At 33.9% G+C, this 16,717-nt stretch overlaps 1 protein-coding gene across 1 annotated transcript in view; it reads right to left on the bottom strand.

Annotated features, from left to right (window-relative positions):
• CSMD3 (CUB and Sushi multiple domains 3) overlaps positions 1-16,717 on the bottom strand; it is a 1,221,229-nt gene that overhangs the window by 872,731 nt on the left and 331,781 nt on the right. Inside the window, exon 5 of the mRNA XM_054498903.2 lies at positions 15,405-15,612. Coding sequence (XP_054354878.2) covers positions 15,405-15,612 — 208 coding nt within the window. The remainder of the gene's footprint in view (positions 1-15,404; positions 15,613-16,717) is intronic.

A 16,717-nucleotide genomic window follows, 5' to 3' on the forward strand; every position in this document is an offset into this window, starting at 1 on the left:
ACAGCATGGTATCATTTTGAGAGCAGAGCCACCATCACACTACATCTTGCCCTGGGGCTTGATACTCCCTGCATCTCAAAAATCCCTGGAACTCTGCTGATTTCTCCCCAAACCAATCTAAATGGTTGCAGCATCACGTCACGAGCTTGACCCAGCAGTATAGCTGTAACCTAGCACCTGAGACCACATAGCACCCCTATACCTCTAGGAAATTAGGCAGTTGAGCACAACAGGGTGGCTTGCCTCCAGATAATATGAGGCAAAGCTAAAACTCCCCAGATCCTGAGAGCCACATACCTGGACCTGCAGCTGCCAGCAAGAACCTCAATTCCTTTAGCAGGGAAGCCACTATGCACCCATGCATGCCCTCTGGGGGTCTGAGAACTGGCCCACCTGGACAATCACTCCCACCCTGACCATCACTATGTGCCACTCACCATCCCAAGTACTAGCCTGCCGGGGCCCACTACAAGCACCACTGATGCCCTTGTGTTCTGCCAGGGGCCCAAGGACTGCTCTACCTAGGACCTGTTGCTACTGCATGCCAAACCCACCCTCTTCAGCAATGGGGCAGCTGTGCCTTTGCATGCTACCCAGGAGTGTGAGGATAGACCCACCTGGGGCCCATCACCCCCACTGCTGGTCCTGTGCATACCCCTGATCAGCTTGTCCACTGTCCCTGTTCCCAGCAAAGCTGCATCCAGTCTCCACAAATAAATGCATTCTAACCTACTCAGGAACTCACAGATATCACTGAAATTGATTACAGCTAAGTAAATCATACAAAGATTATACAACTGTGCCCAATTAGAACAAAAGCCAAAGCACTCTGTCCAACTGATACTATCGATAAATCTACAGAAAAAAAACCTTGCCCTATAAATCTACTCCATAAAATTGGAAGAAGTGTGTACACCAGGTACACAGATATCAATATGGGGTCATAAGAAACGAGAAAAACAAAAAAGGAAATTTGACACCTCAAAAGAAAAGGAAATCTATAAAATTCATGAAAAGGAAATAAAAATAATAATTTTAAGGAAACTCAGTGGGAAGCAAGAAAACACAGACAATTTTTAAAAATCAGGAAAACAATTCTTGATCTGAATGAGAAATTCAACAGAGATATCATGTAAAGGAACAAAACAGATATCTTATAATTGAGAAATACAATGAATAAAATTAAAAAATACAACTGAGAGTGTCAACAATAGATTAGATTAAGCAGAAGAAAAAATTTCTGAACTTAAAGACAAGTCTTTTGAAACGACACACTCAGACAAAAAAATAAATACAAGAAAATGAACAAAGCCTACATGATATATGAGACAATATTAAGCAAACAAATATTCACCTTTTGGGAGTTCTAGAAGAAGATACGGGAGCAGGCACAGAAAATCTATTTAATGAAATAATAGCTGAAAATGTCCCATGTCTTAGGAGAGAACTAGACATCCAGATCTAGGAAGCAGATAGATCCCCAAACTGATTAAAGTGATAGATTTTGGCAGTTTGAATACAATGTGCCTTGAAGAGGACCACAGAAATGAAACACTTCATTCAATTCTTCAAGGCACACTATATTGAAACTGCCAAAATCAAAGACAAAGAGAGAATTCTAAAACACCAAGAGAAAAACGTCAAGTCACATATAAGGGAATCCTCATTAGACTAATGGCAGATTTCTCAGCAGGAACCTTATAAGCCAGGAGAGAATGAGATGATATATTCAAAGTGCTGAAAATAATAATAAAAAAGCTATAAGAAAACTACCTAGCAAAGCTATGGTTAAGAAATGAAGAAGAAATATGGTCTTTCCCAAGCAAGCAGAAACTGAGGAAATTCATCACCCCTATAATGGCCTTACAATAAATGTGTAAGGGAGTCTTATATCTGGAAATAAAGTACAATATCTACCATCATGAAAACAAACAAAAGTGTACAACTCACTGGTAAAAAAGATACACAAATGAGAAAAAATATAAATAGTAAGAGAGGAAGAAACAAATAATATACAAAACAATAAGAAAACAACAAAATAACAAGAGTAGATCTCACCTATCTACAACTTTGGATGTAAACAATTTAAAATTTTCAATTGAAAGGTAGAGGGAGGATCACTTGAGCCCAGGAGTTCAAGGTCAGCCTGTGCAATGTGGTCAGACTCTGTCTCTACAAAACATTTAAAAATTAGCTGGGTGGCATGGTGGAATGTGCCTGTAGCCCCAGTTACTCAGAAGGCTGATACAGGAGAATCACTTGAGGCAAGAGGTTGAGGTGGCAGTGAGCCATGTTTGTGCCTTTGCCCTCCAGTCTGGACAACAGAGCAAGATCTTTCCTTGAAAAAAAAATAATAATAAAGGAAAATTTTAAAAATAGAATGATGTAGACTGGCTAAAGGAATAAAAAACAAGACACAAGCATATGTAGCCTAGAAAACTCTTTTCACTTATAAAGTCACACAAAGATTTAAAATGAAGGAATTCGCCAAGGAAAGGAAATAAAAGGCATACAAATTACAAAAGAGAAAGCCAAATTATCCTTGTTTGCAGATGTCATGATCTTATATCTAGAGAAACATACACTCTACCAAATGCTTTTAAAACTGATAAAAAATTAGTAAAGTTTCAGGATACAAAAACTAACCTACAAAAATCAGCAGTATTTCTATTCACTAATAGCAAACTAGTTAAAAATAAGTCAAGAAAGAAATCCCATTTGTAATAGGTGCAAAAAAATAAAATACTTAGGAATAAATTTAACCAATTAGGTGAAAGATCTCTACAATAAAAACTAAAATGTATTGATAAAGAAATTGAAGATGATGTAAACAAATGGAAAGGTATCCCATGCTCATGGACTGGAAAAATTAAACATGCTAAAATGACCATACAACCTGAAGGAATATACAGATTCAATGGAATCTCTATCAAAATACCAATGACATTCTAAATATAAAAAATATTTAAAAAGTCTAAAATTTGAATGGAACCAAAAAAAACCATGAATATCTAAAGCAATACTAAGAAAAAAGAAAAAAATCCATGGACATCACACTACCTGTTTTCAAAATATAGTACAAAACTATAGTAAGTAAACCAGCCTGGCATTGGTATGAAAGCAGATACATATATCAATAAAACATAATAGAGAATCTGAAAATAGATACACATATTTACAGCCAACTCATTTTTGACAAAGATGTCAAAAACATACACTGGGGAGAGAACCCCCTCTTCAATAAATAGTATTAAGAAAATTGGAAATTCATATGCAGAAGACTATAATTAGACCCATATCTCTCTTTATTTAAAAAAATCAATTTAAAATGGATTAAAGACTTAAATGTGTAAGACCTGAAACTATAAAACTACTAGAAGAATGCATAGGAAACACACTTGAGGACATTGGTCTGTGCAAATATTTTATGACTACAAAATAAACAAATGAGACTCTATTAAACTAAAGAGCTTTGGCTGGCAAAGGAAACAATCAACAGAGTGAAGAGGCAACCTGCAAAGTGGGAGAAAATATTTTAAAACTATTCATCCAACAAAGGACTAATATTCAGAATATACAAAAAATTCAAACAACTCAGCCAAAAAAACACCCACAAATAATTCAATTAAAAGGGGGTCAAAGATCTAAATAGGTGCTTGAGAAAAGGAAAGTCATACAATTTTGGTGGGAATGTAAATCACTATAGCCATTATAAAAAATGGTATGAAGTTTCTCAAAAAACTAAACTAAAACTACCATATGATCCAGCAATCCCACTATTGAAAAGTTATACAAAGGAAATTAAGTAAGTATATCGAACAGATATCTGCATCTTCATGTGTACTGCAGCACTATTCACAGTAACTAAAATTTGGAATCAACCTAAATGCCCATGCATGAGTGGATAAAGAAAAGATGGTATATATGCACAATGGAATAGTATTCAGCCATAAAAAAGAATAAAATCCTGTCATTAATGGCAACATGTATGAACCTAAGAACATTATTTTAAGTGAAATGTCACCCATGGAAAGTTAAATACTACATTTTCTCACTCATATGTGGGAGCTAAAAAAATCGTGCTCATAAATGTAGAGTACTTTTATGGTTATCAGAGGCTGAGAAGCATAAGAGGAGAGTGCTAGAGAGAGGTTAGTTAATGAATATGAAATTACATCTACTTCCCAGAAATAAATTCTAGTGTTCTAGAACAATAGAGGATGAATACAGTTAACAATAATTCATTGTGTCTGTTCAAAAAGCTAGAAGAAAGGATTTTGAATGTTCCCAATAAAAAGAGCCAACTGGACGGATGCGGTGGCTCATGCCTGTAATCCCAGCACTTTGGGAGGCCAAGGCAGGTGGATCACGAGGTCAGGAGATGGAGACCATCCTGGCTAACACGGTGAAACCCCGTCTCTACTAAAAATAAAAAAAATAAAAAAATAAAAAAAAAAAATTAGCCGGGTGTGGGTGGCAGGCGCCTGTAGTCCCAGCTACTCGGGAGGCTGAGGCAGGAGAAAGGCGTGTACCTGGGAGGCGGAGCTTGCAGTGAGCCGAGATCGCGCCACTGCACTCCAGCCTGGGCAACAAAGCGAGACTCTGTCAAAAAAAAAAAAAAAAAAAAAAAAAAAAGAGCCAACCAACCAGTACATAAAAAATTCCTGGTAACGCCCCATCCTGTAATGTTCCATCAATCAATCTATACAAATAGAGAATAAATTCTAACACTATAAACCATGACGTTTTGTAATTTATCATTCCAATAGGTTATAAATTGAACCTGTAGAAGTAGGAAGTCACCAATAAATTTGACTTGTAGAAGTAGAAAGTGTGAAAAATAACAATTCTACATAAATAATAATATGACAGAGGCAAAATAAATTCAAAATGTATTATTGGGAGCTTTTGACTTTTGTGTGTAATTCTAATTTATTTTATTAAATATTAAGAAAATGTATCATGAATATTTGTAATATATCTTGCATTTCCTCAGGCATATCTACTAACAGTGCTGAGTTTGGCTTTAAGTATGCTAATTAAGAATATCAGCATTTGCAAAAGACATGGAAAGAATAGGGGTTTACTTTTAAAGTATGATATTTTATTGGTTTTTCTTGAATTATATTCTAATCCTCTTTAGCAAATTGGTACTATAACCTGTATTTTCCTTAACAACTTTTTCAGTTTAAATCAGTGTCCTATTGAGGATGTTCATTTTCTCAATCAAAGATCTTTAATAACTTAAAAATTTAATATATGTGGCTTTACTTCTTTGTGTGTTTTCCAACAAGGCAAAGTGTAACCTAGGTGTCAGCTAAGTCATCTCTTTTATTATCTGAATATGTTTTGTTGGAACCACATCGCACAGCAAATGAAAGACACCTGATTCTCTCTCTCTCACACTTCTGCAAATTCCTAGGAGTTTATTTTTTTCAGAGTCATTTTCCACTCCAAATTTCTCCTTTGACTACTCTTGATCTCACTCATGTTTCATTTCCTATGGTTGTTTTTGTCTTTCTAAAGGACCCACCACAAACCACATACGTGGAAAGTGGCATCTGGGATTAAGGATTACATTCTACCCCAGCAAAGAATACACCTTAATATTGAACATTAAACACATATTTTTCTTCAAGCTTTCTGAGTCATGACTCTGTCAGAGAATTTCTCTTTTTTTCGTGTTCTTTCTTTTTTTTCTTTTGGAGACAGGGTCTTGCTCTGTAGCCCAGGCTGGAGTACCATGGCAGCGAACCATGGACTCAAGCAATCTTCACTGAAGGAAAATACTACTTTTCTTCTCAACTTCCTCCACCCTCCTCTTTCAATACATAATTTTCATTCAACATCACTCTTGGTTTTCCTCTTTTCTTTTGCATTATTTGCAGTTAATATTATTCCTGGAACAATGGAAGAATCTCACTACTAGCCAATCTGTTCTATGCCAAAGGGTGTCATTTTTAGCCAGTCACTTAACAAAGGCAATTGTTCTTCAAAAGAAATTCTAAGGTAGCTATATTTTTTTCTATTTTCCACAAAATAATTTAAATACAATTCATAGTACTAATTTAGAACATAAATCATATTATCTAAGTCACAGAGTTAACAATATATTGAATAATGACACGCCATCTTCTATATAGCAGAATAAATATATAACTATCTTGTTAAATACGTGGAAGAAAAACCCTGAAATTTTTTATTGCATGAGAGATAATAAAGGGATATTAATTTTTTAAATACCCATTATTTTGAAATATAGAAGATGCTGAATCTCGTTAAAATCATCTGGTTTTATGGACTATAGTGCAAATAAGGCAAGTATAGTGCAAGTCTTCACTTGTCTTCCTTTATCACTTGTGTCACTTGCCTTTCTTTATCATGCCCTTTGTAATTTGACTTTGCAGCTCCTCCCAAGAGTCTGTCTGCTTTCTCCAGAACTGAAAAATTCCATATCATCTTATAAGGTCTGATATCCTACTGTTCTATGCTTAATCTGGAAAACAAACAAAGTGAAAAATAAAATAAAATAAAAAAGAAAGCACCTGCTTTTTGACTAACCATGATGACTGTTGGTTGACTAACCATTATCCCATTTTGTAGAATAATGTAGGGAGGTATGTTGAACAGAAAATGAGTGTTCAGAAAAAAAAGTGAGAGTCATTGTAGCAGAGAAAGTCATTGCAGAAGGGACCAGTGAGTTTAAAAGGAAATTTTAATGTTTCGCTTTTATGCTTTTTTTGTATGAAAATGATCCTATATGAATTGGCTACTTATTTATAAATCCATGCCATCAAAGGATTTTGGGGCTAAAATATTTGCCTGTAAGCATTTACTAGATAAGAGAAATTAGTCAAGTTAGGCATAGGCTAGTTTCATGAAAAAGATGCTAATGGAGGGGAGTTGCAGAGGTGACTTTCAAAAGTAATGCCTAAATCAAGAAATTATATTTTGATGACTTGAATTATTAAAATTATTCAGAAAATTGTATTAAGATGAAAAAATTTGAAATATTTGTTTATTTAAAAATGTAAGCTAAGATATTTGCATATTAGAAACAAATATACCAGTATAAGATAACTTCTCAATTATTAAAACCTTACATTCTCTAATATTTTAGAAAATTATAGGCTCTCTGTTACAATTTGTTTCTTTTTACACAAACTGCCAAGAATAAATTGTTTATACTAACTTACGAATAAAATTTATGGATAAAATTAATGTGCTTAGAAGAGGCAAACTGCTTTGGAAGCCCCTTCCTTCCCTATCCACACTGTGCTTTGCCAACATCTTCAATCTCCTCCTCCATTGTCCTAATATTCCATGGCCCAGCAATGCTGTTGCCTGTCTTGTTATGCTTACATATAAGTTATCAAGCCTGCTGTAGAAAAATTATGCAAGCTTATAATTGTTTCTCTTACAAACATATGTTGTGAAATCTCAACCCTATTCAAAATACTGCCCAGCGATCCTTTGATTCCCACCCCCTTTTTCTCACATTCTCCATAGAAGATTATTTCAAATAAATCTCACTCTGCTAAAATATCCTAACCTACCACCTCTCCTCACTTTCAGGAAACGATTTTGCCTCTTTCTTAAGAAAGAAATTAGAAACTATTAGAAAAAAATATATACGTAGTTCAATTTCTGGTCACTGCACTTATAAACTTAAATGAGATATATCTATCTTTTTATACTTTTCTCTTATCAAAATGAAAAAGTGTTTCCTCTTGGCTAGGACTAAGTAATAGGTTAATAAATTACAGAAAAAAATAATATGCCAAGCATTAGAAATTATGATTAAATTTAAAAATAGGTGAAAGGACTAAGCAAGAGGAACGTTGGAGTTTAGTGTCAAAGTTGTAGTGGCTCTGAGCAATGCTCATGGAAGTATTTATTAAAGTAGAGCAAAGGTAAGACTGGTCTCGTAGAATGAGTTAGGAGGTATTCCCTCCTCTTCTATTTTTCAGAATAGTTTGAATAGTATTAGTATTAGTTCTCCTTTAAATGTTTGGTAGGATTCTGCACTGAAGCCATTGACTCCCAGGCTTTTCTTTACTGGAAAACTTTTTATTATATCTTTGATCTCATTACTTGTTATCGGTCTGTTCGCGCTTTGGATTTCTTTATGGTTCAGTCTTGGTAGGTTGTATGTGTTTAGTAATTTATCAATTTCTTCTAGATTTTCCAATTTATTGGCATATAGTTGATCACAGCAGCCACTAATGATTTTTTGAGTTTCTGCCGTATCAATTATAATGTTTTCTTTTTCATCTCTGATTTTACTTATGTGTATCTGCTCTCCATCTCTCTCTCTCTTTTACTTTAGTCTGGTTAAAACTTTGCCAATTTTGTTTAATCTTTTCAAAAAAAACAAGTTTTTGTTTTACTATCTTTTATATTGTTCTCTTTATTTCTATTTCGTTTATTTCTGCTCTTATCTTTATTATTGCTTTTCTACTAATTTTGAGTTTGGTTTGCTCTTGCTTTTATAGTTCTTTAAGATGCATCATGGGTGTTTTATTTGAAGTTTTTCTTTTTTGATGTAGGCACTTGTAGCTATAAACTTTCCTCTTAGTACTGCTTTTTCTGTATCACATAGGTTTTGTATACCAATATATGTGGCATCTATACCTTATTTGTGGTAACTATTTTTGGCAATAAAGATCATACACTGTGTGATATTCAATCACCCATTCCCCTGACTCTAGTCTTTGATAAACAGTCTTTGCCCTTTTAGTCCCATGTGTAGAGCTTAGAAATCAATTAAATTCCTTACAACCTCTCACATAAAGCAGTCTCCTAAATGCCTTTTAATCTTCACTTTCTTTATCTGTCTCACTCTTTAGTTACTGTATTTTTTTCCTCCTGTCTTTCACAGGCAGATTATCAAAGAAAAGTTTACTCTCTACTACTGTATCTATCTGTGCCAGTATAGACATAAACATAAACACACACATATTTCTATAACATGTAAAATACTAGTGAGTATTCATTATACACATTTTTCCTAGAGGGATTGCATCAATAAAAATCACGTATCACAGATTGCTAGTTATCCCCTAACACCTTTTCTCCTTTTCTTTCCTAAAAATGGAATTTTAGCTGGGCGATTACTAACTAGAATAAGGATTACTTTCCCCTGAGTCCCTAACAGCCAAATAGCCATGTAATTAGATTTTGGCCAATGGGATATAAGCAGAAATAGGAGAAAATGAAATAGAAAATGTAGGTCAGCAACCAAAACTTTGTTTAAGAGGTAGCTGATGACTGCCATTTGGGTTTTCCTTTTCTTTGTTCTTCTTCCTACCGTTTGGACTGTAACTTAATGGCTCAACTTGAACAAGATATGATCTTGGGAAATGAAAGTAACCTACAAGTAGAACAGTCAAATAAATGGATCCTGAGTGTTTGATACTAGGTGGTGGTGGTGCAGTTCCCATAAATGCCTACCTCCAGAAACCTGCATTAAAAACAAACAAACGAACAAAAACAAAACACAAACAACTTGTGTCTTGTTTTAGCCTCTTGGTTTTTGTTTGCATTTTGCTTATATTTTCTTTTATTCATAGTTGAACCTAATCCAAACTAATTTATGTAACTTCAGTCAAATCATGTACAACCATTGGAAAAACATGTAAAAGCAGATTATCAATTATGTCAAATTATATGCGGAACAAAAATCATTTATACATTTCACAAATGCACGTAAAATAAGTATAGTGTGAAATGTTCAGGGCTACGCATTCTGTTTATTTTGAGATCCAAGTTCTCATTAAGATCCTGTTATCTGAGCAAAGATATGTGTACAGACAGAAACGAAGCAAGAGAGAAAGTAATCTGGAAGGAGAAAAATCACAAAATCTTAAGATTTTTGAAGTCACAGGAAATTATGCATTCCAAAGTAGGGTGAACAGAAACAAAAGATGAGAAAAAAGCTGGGTAGATGCCAACATATACAGAATGGATGATGGAAGAAAAAAGAAAAGAAAAAGTCTGAAAGGATATAGTCAGTGAGTAACAGAAAAAGATACAAGAAAGAAAAGACATCCCAGTGACAAAGAATGAAGGATGTTCTAGAAAAGAGGTAATAATCAACAAAGTCAAATGTTGCAGATAAATCAAGTGAGATAAGTATTAAATTAGGAACTAAGAGGTTATTGTTCATTTTGTAAAAGACAGTTCCAGAGAAATGATGGGTAAGCTAGTTTAATAGTAATCGATTAGGGAGCAAAAATTGATGGTATAAAAGGGAATTAAGAAAATTGGGGCATGATACTCCTGAGTAGTTGAAGAGGGAACAGTGCACAAATGGAGGAACTACCTTTAGATGGGAGTCAGCCTTCACTGGAAATTTGTATTGACTAAATTTGTTACTTTAAATCCAAATGTTTAGTATTATTTTAACAAACTAATAAAAATAAATAATTGTGCAAAATGATTTAAATAAAACAAAATGTATTACATACCTTATTGCACTCTTATTTTGAATAACATTACATAGATTTTCTATGTTATATAACCTGCATGCCATGTTTTCACCAATATTCTGATCTTGATAACCATATTGTTCCCTTGACTTCAGCCAGTATTTCATTTTTAATGACTTAAAAATTCTTATTCCTACTTCAAACTATATATCATAATTAAGTCAAACATCCAGTGGGACATATTCTTTTGGGAATAGTGCTTATCTGCAAACTACATCTTACAAATTGAAATCATTATTTATCTTCTGGGCCCAATGTATTAAAATGTCTTTCTGACCTTTCTATTTTTATTTACATATTTTCCATAATCTAATCTGAAGAAATTACTATTACTCTCTTTGATATTCAATCACTCATTCCCTAACTTTAGTCTTTGAAAATAAGCCTTTAACCTTTTATTTCCATATGCAGACCTTCCAAATTACTGAAATTTCATTCAGCCTTTGGCATACAGCAGCCCCCTAAATGGTCTTTTAATCTTCACTTTCTTCTTCTCTCACCCTTTACTTATTGTAACTTTTTCCTCCTTCCACTCACAGACAGATTTTCAAAGGGAAGATTTCTTTCACTATCTCTACTCCTTCACTTTGCTTAAATGATTCTCCCCACTCTCTTTGTCATTAATTTTTCAATTTCTGGTAGGTGATTACCATCACAGTATTAACTCTCCTAATAAACAAGCAAAACCACAAAATAAATAAAAATTCTTCTCACTCTACTAATCTATCACTAGGTCTTATTTATTCTATCAAATCATATATTTGTATCCATTAATTTACTATAGTTTACAATAATCTATTGTATATTTCAAAGTAGCTAGAAGAGAATAATGTAGATGATTCTAGCATACAGAAAAGACGAATATTTAAGGTGATGGTTATCCCAAGGACACTGATCTGATTGTTACAAATTATATGAATGTATTCAATTATTATATGTGGGCCAGGTGCGGTAGCTCACGCTTGTAATCCCAGCACTTTGGGAGGCCGAGGAGGGCAGATCAAGAGGTCAGGAGATCGAGACCATCCTGGCTAACACGGTGAAACCCCGTCTCTACTAAAAATACAAAAAATTAGCCAGGTGTGGTGGCATGCCCCTGTAATCCCAGCTACTTGGGAGTCTGAGGCAGGAGAATCACTCAAACCCTGCAAGCAGAGGTTGCAGTGAGCCGAGATTGCGCCACTGCACTCCAGCCTGGGTGACAGAGTGAGACTCTGTCTCAGAAAAAAAAAAAAAAATCACATATACCCCAAAACTACGTGCATCTATTATGTAAAATTCCCTGAACAATTTATTTATAATATCTGTTCTCCAATTCTCCCTTAAAACTATTCCAATCACACTGTCACTTGCAAAATTATTTTCATCAAAGTTAACAGTGACTTCCATGTTGCTAAATCCATTTATTAATTTAGGAACGTATTTTATAATAAGCTCCAAAAAAGGAGAAAAAACTCTTCCCTTACTCCTACTTTCTTTTTAACCTATTGTCCCAACACTCTGTCTTTCTTGCAAAATTCCCTGAACAACTTATTTATAGTAATTGCCTGTAATATCTCTTCTCCAATCCTTTCTTAAAACCCCTCCAGTCAGCCTATCACCTACAAAACTACTTTCATCAGAGTTACCCAATGACCTCTATGTTACTACATACAGTGATCAGTTTTGGAGCTTATTTTATCAGCTTATCATTCACATTTGACAACTGGCCAATTCCATTATAATTTTTTCTTTTGGTTTCCAGAAAAATTTATACAGTCAATCTTATATGTCTGTGGGATCTGTATTAGCAGACTCAACCAATCACAAATCAAAAATATTTGAAAAATAAAAAATATCCATACAACAATAATACAACAAAATGATACATACAGTTTAAAAACTATGTAGAAAGCATTTGCATTATATTAGGTATTGTACATAATCTGGAGATTATTTAAAGCATATGGAAGCATGTGTGTAGGCTGTATGCAAATATTACTACATTTTATATAAGGAACTTCAGCATCCCAAGATTTTTTTATAAGCAGGGGTGGTCCTAGAACCAATTTCCTGAAGACCCTAAGGGATGACTGTACTGTATTGTTTTTCCTCCTATCTCATTTACTCTCACTCTCAATCTCCTTTACTGGTTCATCCTAATTTTGCTGACATTTTAGTGTTGGAGTGTCCCACAACTCAGGTATTAGTTTCTTTTTCCTTTTTTTAAATTTAATAATCACTTCAACTGGTAGAAACAGGAATAATTACTTCCACTTTGAGATTTCCAAATTTAGAAGTTCAGCCCACACCTTTGACTTAAAACTAAGATTTGTATATCCAACTGTCCTCTTGAAATCTTCAACTACAGATTTATTAGCCATCTCAAACTTAACATATTCAAATTTAAGCTCCACATCATCCCTCCAAAAATGTTTCATCAATAGCCCTCCCAATATTAGTTAACTTAAATTGTATTTGCTCAGTTCTTCAGGTCAAATAGCCTGGGATCTGTATTAGCAGGTTATTAGAGATATTCTTTAGAGCTATACTTTTCTTTCTCCAACTTCACATTTCAAGAAATTCTATCATTTATCTTGAAAACCCAATAATTTTGCCTCACCTCCACTACTATTTTCTTATTTCATAATTATAAACTCTCACTTACATACCACAAATAATCTCTGTTCTTTTAGCTTTCCCTCCTATAGTTTATTCTCCACACGGTAGCCATAGTGACTTTTTTTTTAAGTAATAAGGTCAATCATGTCATTACTGTGCTCAAGCCCCTCAAGTGAATTCACATTTCAACTAGAGTAAAAGACAAAGATGAGTCTTGAGCCAGGCTCTATTAATTATCTTTCTTTCTCTCCTACTACCTTCACCCATGGTCATTCTTTTCTAGCCACAATGGCTTCTTAGGTGTTCCTACAACACAATAAGGCCCACTCTGCTTTAAGTATTTTGCTCTAGATGTCATTTCTGCCTGAAGGCTCATCCAGTTGACTAACTTCCTTATATTCATCAGGACTTTGCTCAAATATCAACTTTCCAATTAAGTAAGCTACACACTCATCACAACATTCTTGCTCTCCTGACCTCTCTTACTCTTCCACATCTTTTCTTTCTTATCACTCTCTGGACAGAGTGTGGGGGTACCTTATTTGTGTTGATTACTGCTTGTGTTCTAGATTCAGCTTTAGCTCCTTGTTGATGGATGACAATGGGTAAGTCAAGTCACCTCCCTAGATCTCAGGTTCTCACCTATAACACCCAAGGTTTCTCTTAATTCTGATATTATGGCATTGTCAGCTTAGATGCTATAACAGAAACAAAGAAGTAAAACGTTCACTAAATACAATACTTTGTAAATAACTATTTACAAAGCCTTGGATGGAGAGTTGGATTAGATGCTCTTTAAAATTATTTCCAAACTTCATTTTGATTTTTACTAGAATTCCATTTGTTTAATGTTTATTCAACAAATACTTGTTGAGGTGCCTGCTACATAACAGCATTATTCTAAGTGCTTCTGTGTCTAAAGCACCAAAGAGGTCTGCTGTTTCTTCCCTTGTCTGCATGAAAGTATTTCTTAAGACTTCCTTCTCTTACCTCTTCAAATGACTCCCTCAGTTTTCTTTGCTGTATCATCCTTCTAAGTCCAGGCCTTATATGTTGTTAAGTCTCAGATTCAGTCCTAGTCCTCCTTTGTTTTCTCATTTTATCCTCTCTCTATATATCCAATTGTATTGTTGCCTATTGGTTCACTTACCATCAATATTAACTAAATATCAGTGTTGTGCTTCTACTCTAAATTACTGAATCATATAAGAGATATAGTTGTCTAGTAGATGGCTTTAATTGCACATCTCGAAGAATCTTCCAATTAAATATATTCAAAACAAATCTCAATATTTACAGGGTTCTCATTCCAAACTTAACCTTTCCTCAACAATTTCCAACTCAGTGAAGATTACTACTGCCTTCACCATTTGTTCAGGTCAGAAAACTAGGTTTTATTTCAATACTGCCTTCTTTATCACCCCCCAGTCCATTACAAAGTCCTTTTGATTATACATCATCAATATCTCTCAACTCAGTCTACTTCCTTACCTCATTAATATGACCCTAATTCCAGCTACCATGATCTTTTCTTGGAATACTGCAGTCATCTCCTAAGTGATCCTCCTACAGAGAATCGAGTCCCTCTTCAAATCAATCTCTTCATTTCAATAAGAATAATCATTTGGATATTTAAACATCTTCAAGTAATTGTTTTGGATAAATTCTCATGGTTCTTAGCAAATCTTCACATGGCTTACAAGATCCTCTCTAGTCTAATGTTTACCTATCTCTTTCCTTTATCAGTGTCATCTTATTCTTTCACTCAGTTACTGAATCATAATCTACTAAATGATATAATTAGATACAAATTTTTAAAATAGCATAAAGAAGCATTTTACTTTAAAAATATTAAGTCTTCAAAGCATGTTCTGCACCTACTTTGCAGGTTTCATTAGACCATGCCTTGAGTTTCTAAAGAAACCATATTCCCCCAGATGATGGTGTTTAATTTTTGCTTTCAGATAACAAGGTATATAACAAGTCTAATTAAACAAAGGAAAATTACTTCTAAGACTATTCAATTAATTTGAGAGAAACCATCACGTTTGGACTGGCATGCTAAAAAACACAACTGTAGGTTACAATAGGAATAACTTTTATTTGTTTATACAAGTTTTGAATTTCCATCTATTTTTTATGTAAACAGCTCGATCTTCAAAAATATCCTTCAGCTCTGACAACCTCTTCACATAACTTTCCTATAAGATCTTTTAAATATCCAAACCTGTAAAAGTCCACATTCAGTTGTTCTTTGTTCCTTAGTTTGCTTCAACAACATCAATGCAAGGTTAATAGAAGCTATTTACTTACCATATGGTAGGTGGCTCAGAACCTTCTATTTCTAAGTAATCATATTTCTCTTCCATTTGAAAATCAGTAAATATGAGTGAAATTGTGTCCCCAGGCTCTGCTACGATGGTCCAAGTGCAATCAGCATTGTTATGGTACTCATTAGGAAAACTAGGGCTGGATATGATGCCACTGGATCCTCTCATTGTTCCTCCACAAGCATCTTCAGCTGTTAAAAATGACAAAATGTTCAGTTGTAAGTTATTGAGATAAATGCAATTGTTCAGTTGTAAGTAAAGCAAGTCAATATGTTTGGATAAAAATAACAGTTCAAATGTGATACCAAGTGCATAATATACTAATAGAGATTAAATAAAATGAGAAGTTTATGAAAAAATATATAAGCACATATACAAGTATAAAGTATATCTTAACAATTTTATAACAATTGGTTGAAATAGCAATAAAAGTAAGCAAAAAATCTACACTCCAAAATTAGACATTAGGAAAACAGAATCAAGATTTTGTTTTCATGTTTAAGTGATAAAGTGAGTTAAACAAAGGAAAAATGTATCTTAAAGTCTGTGATGGGAAATCTTTGATCACTTTGTTGACGGAAGAGCTTTTTGGTTTTTCAATGCAAGTATGTACAACACAAAGACATAATTTAAGAGACAATATAATACAGTTCATGTCAATGGTATGTTTCAGAAGTTATTGAAAAACGTTTGTAGAAATACAACTCAAATAAAAGTATATCACATATCCAGGATATTTTGTTTACAGAGAAACAATAGGGTAACTAATATATCTTTAGAAATATATTCATATGAAATCAAACAATGTATCTTTTACAAAGTAGTCATATAATGTACATAGATACAACACCATAAATAACTTTTTGACGAACCTTACATTTGGAACTATGATTCTGAGTTTCCAAATTGGGGTCATAGATTCTCCACTAGTCTACTTTTGGCTGATGGTAGGAACTAGCAGTGTGATTATATGAGTAGCTGTGTTTGGTATGCAAACATAAGAAAAAGCTCCTGTTTCATAAAGGAATTGAATCTGGGTCATTTGCCTTATTATAACATTGTTTAGGCCAGTCAAGCTAATAAGTTACAAGTTCACTTGTGAAATAAATTGTCTTATTACTTATGTTACTGCCTTGGCCGACTCATGGAATTCCTTCAAGTTTTTGAGGAAAACTCTGGCTCCATAATGACCAATTATTATTTGATGTGACCGATAGCTCCAGAACCTAAACAAATAGAGATGGACAATATCTTTCTATTCAATTCCATGATGGGTAGAACGTAAAAAAAAATGCT

The sequence above is a fragment of the Pongo pygmaeus genome, chromosome 7 (genome assembly GCF_028885625.2).
Source record: "Pongo pygmaeus isolate AG05252 chromosome 7, NHGRI_mPonPyg2-v2.0_pri, whole genome shotgun sequence".
NCBI lineage: Eukaryota > Metazoa > Chordata > Mammalia > Primates > Hominidae > Pongo > Pongo pygmaeus.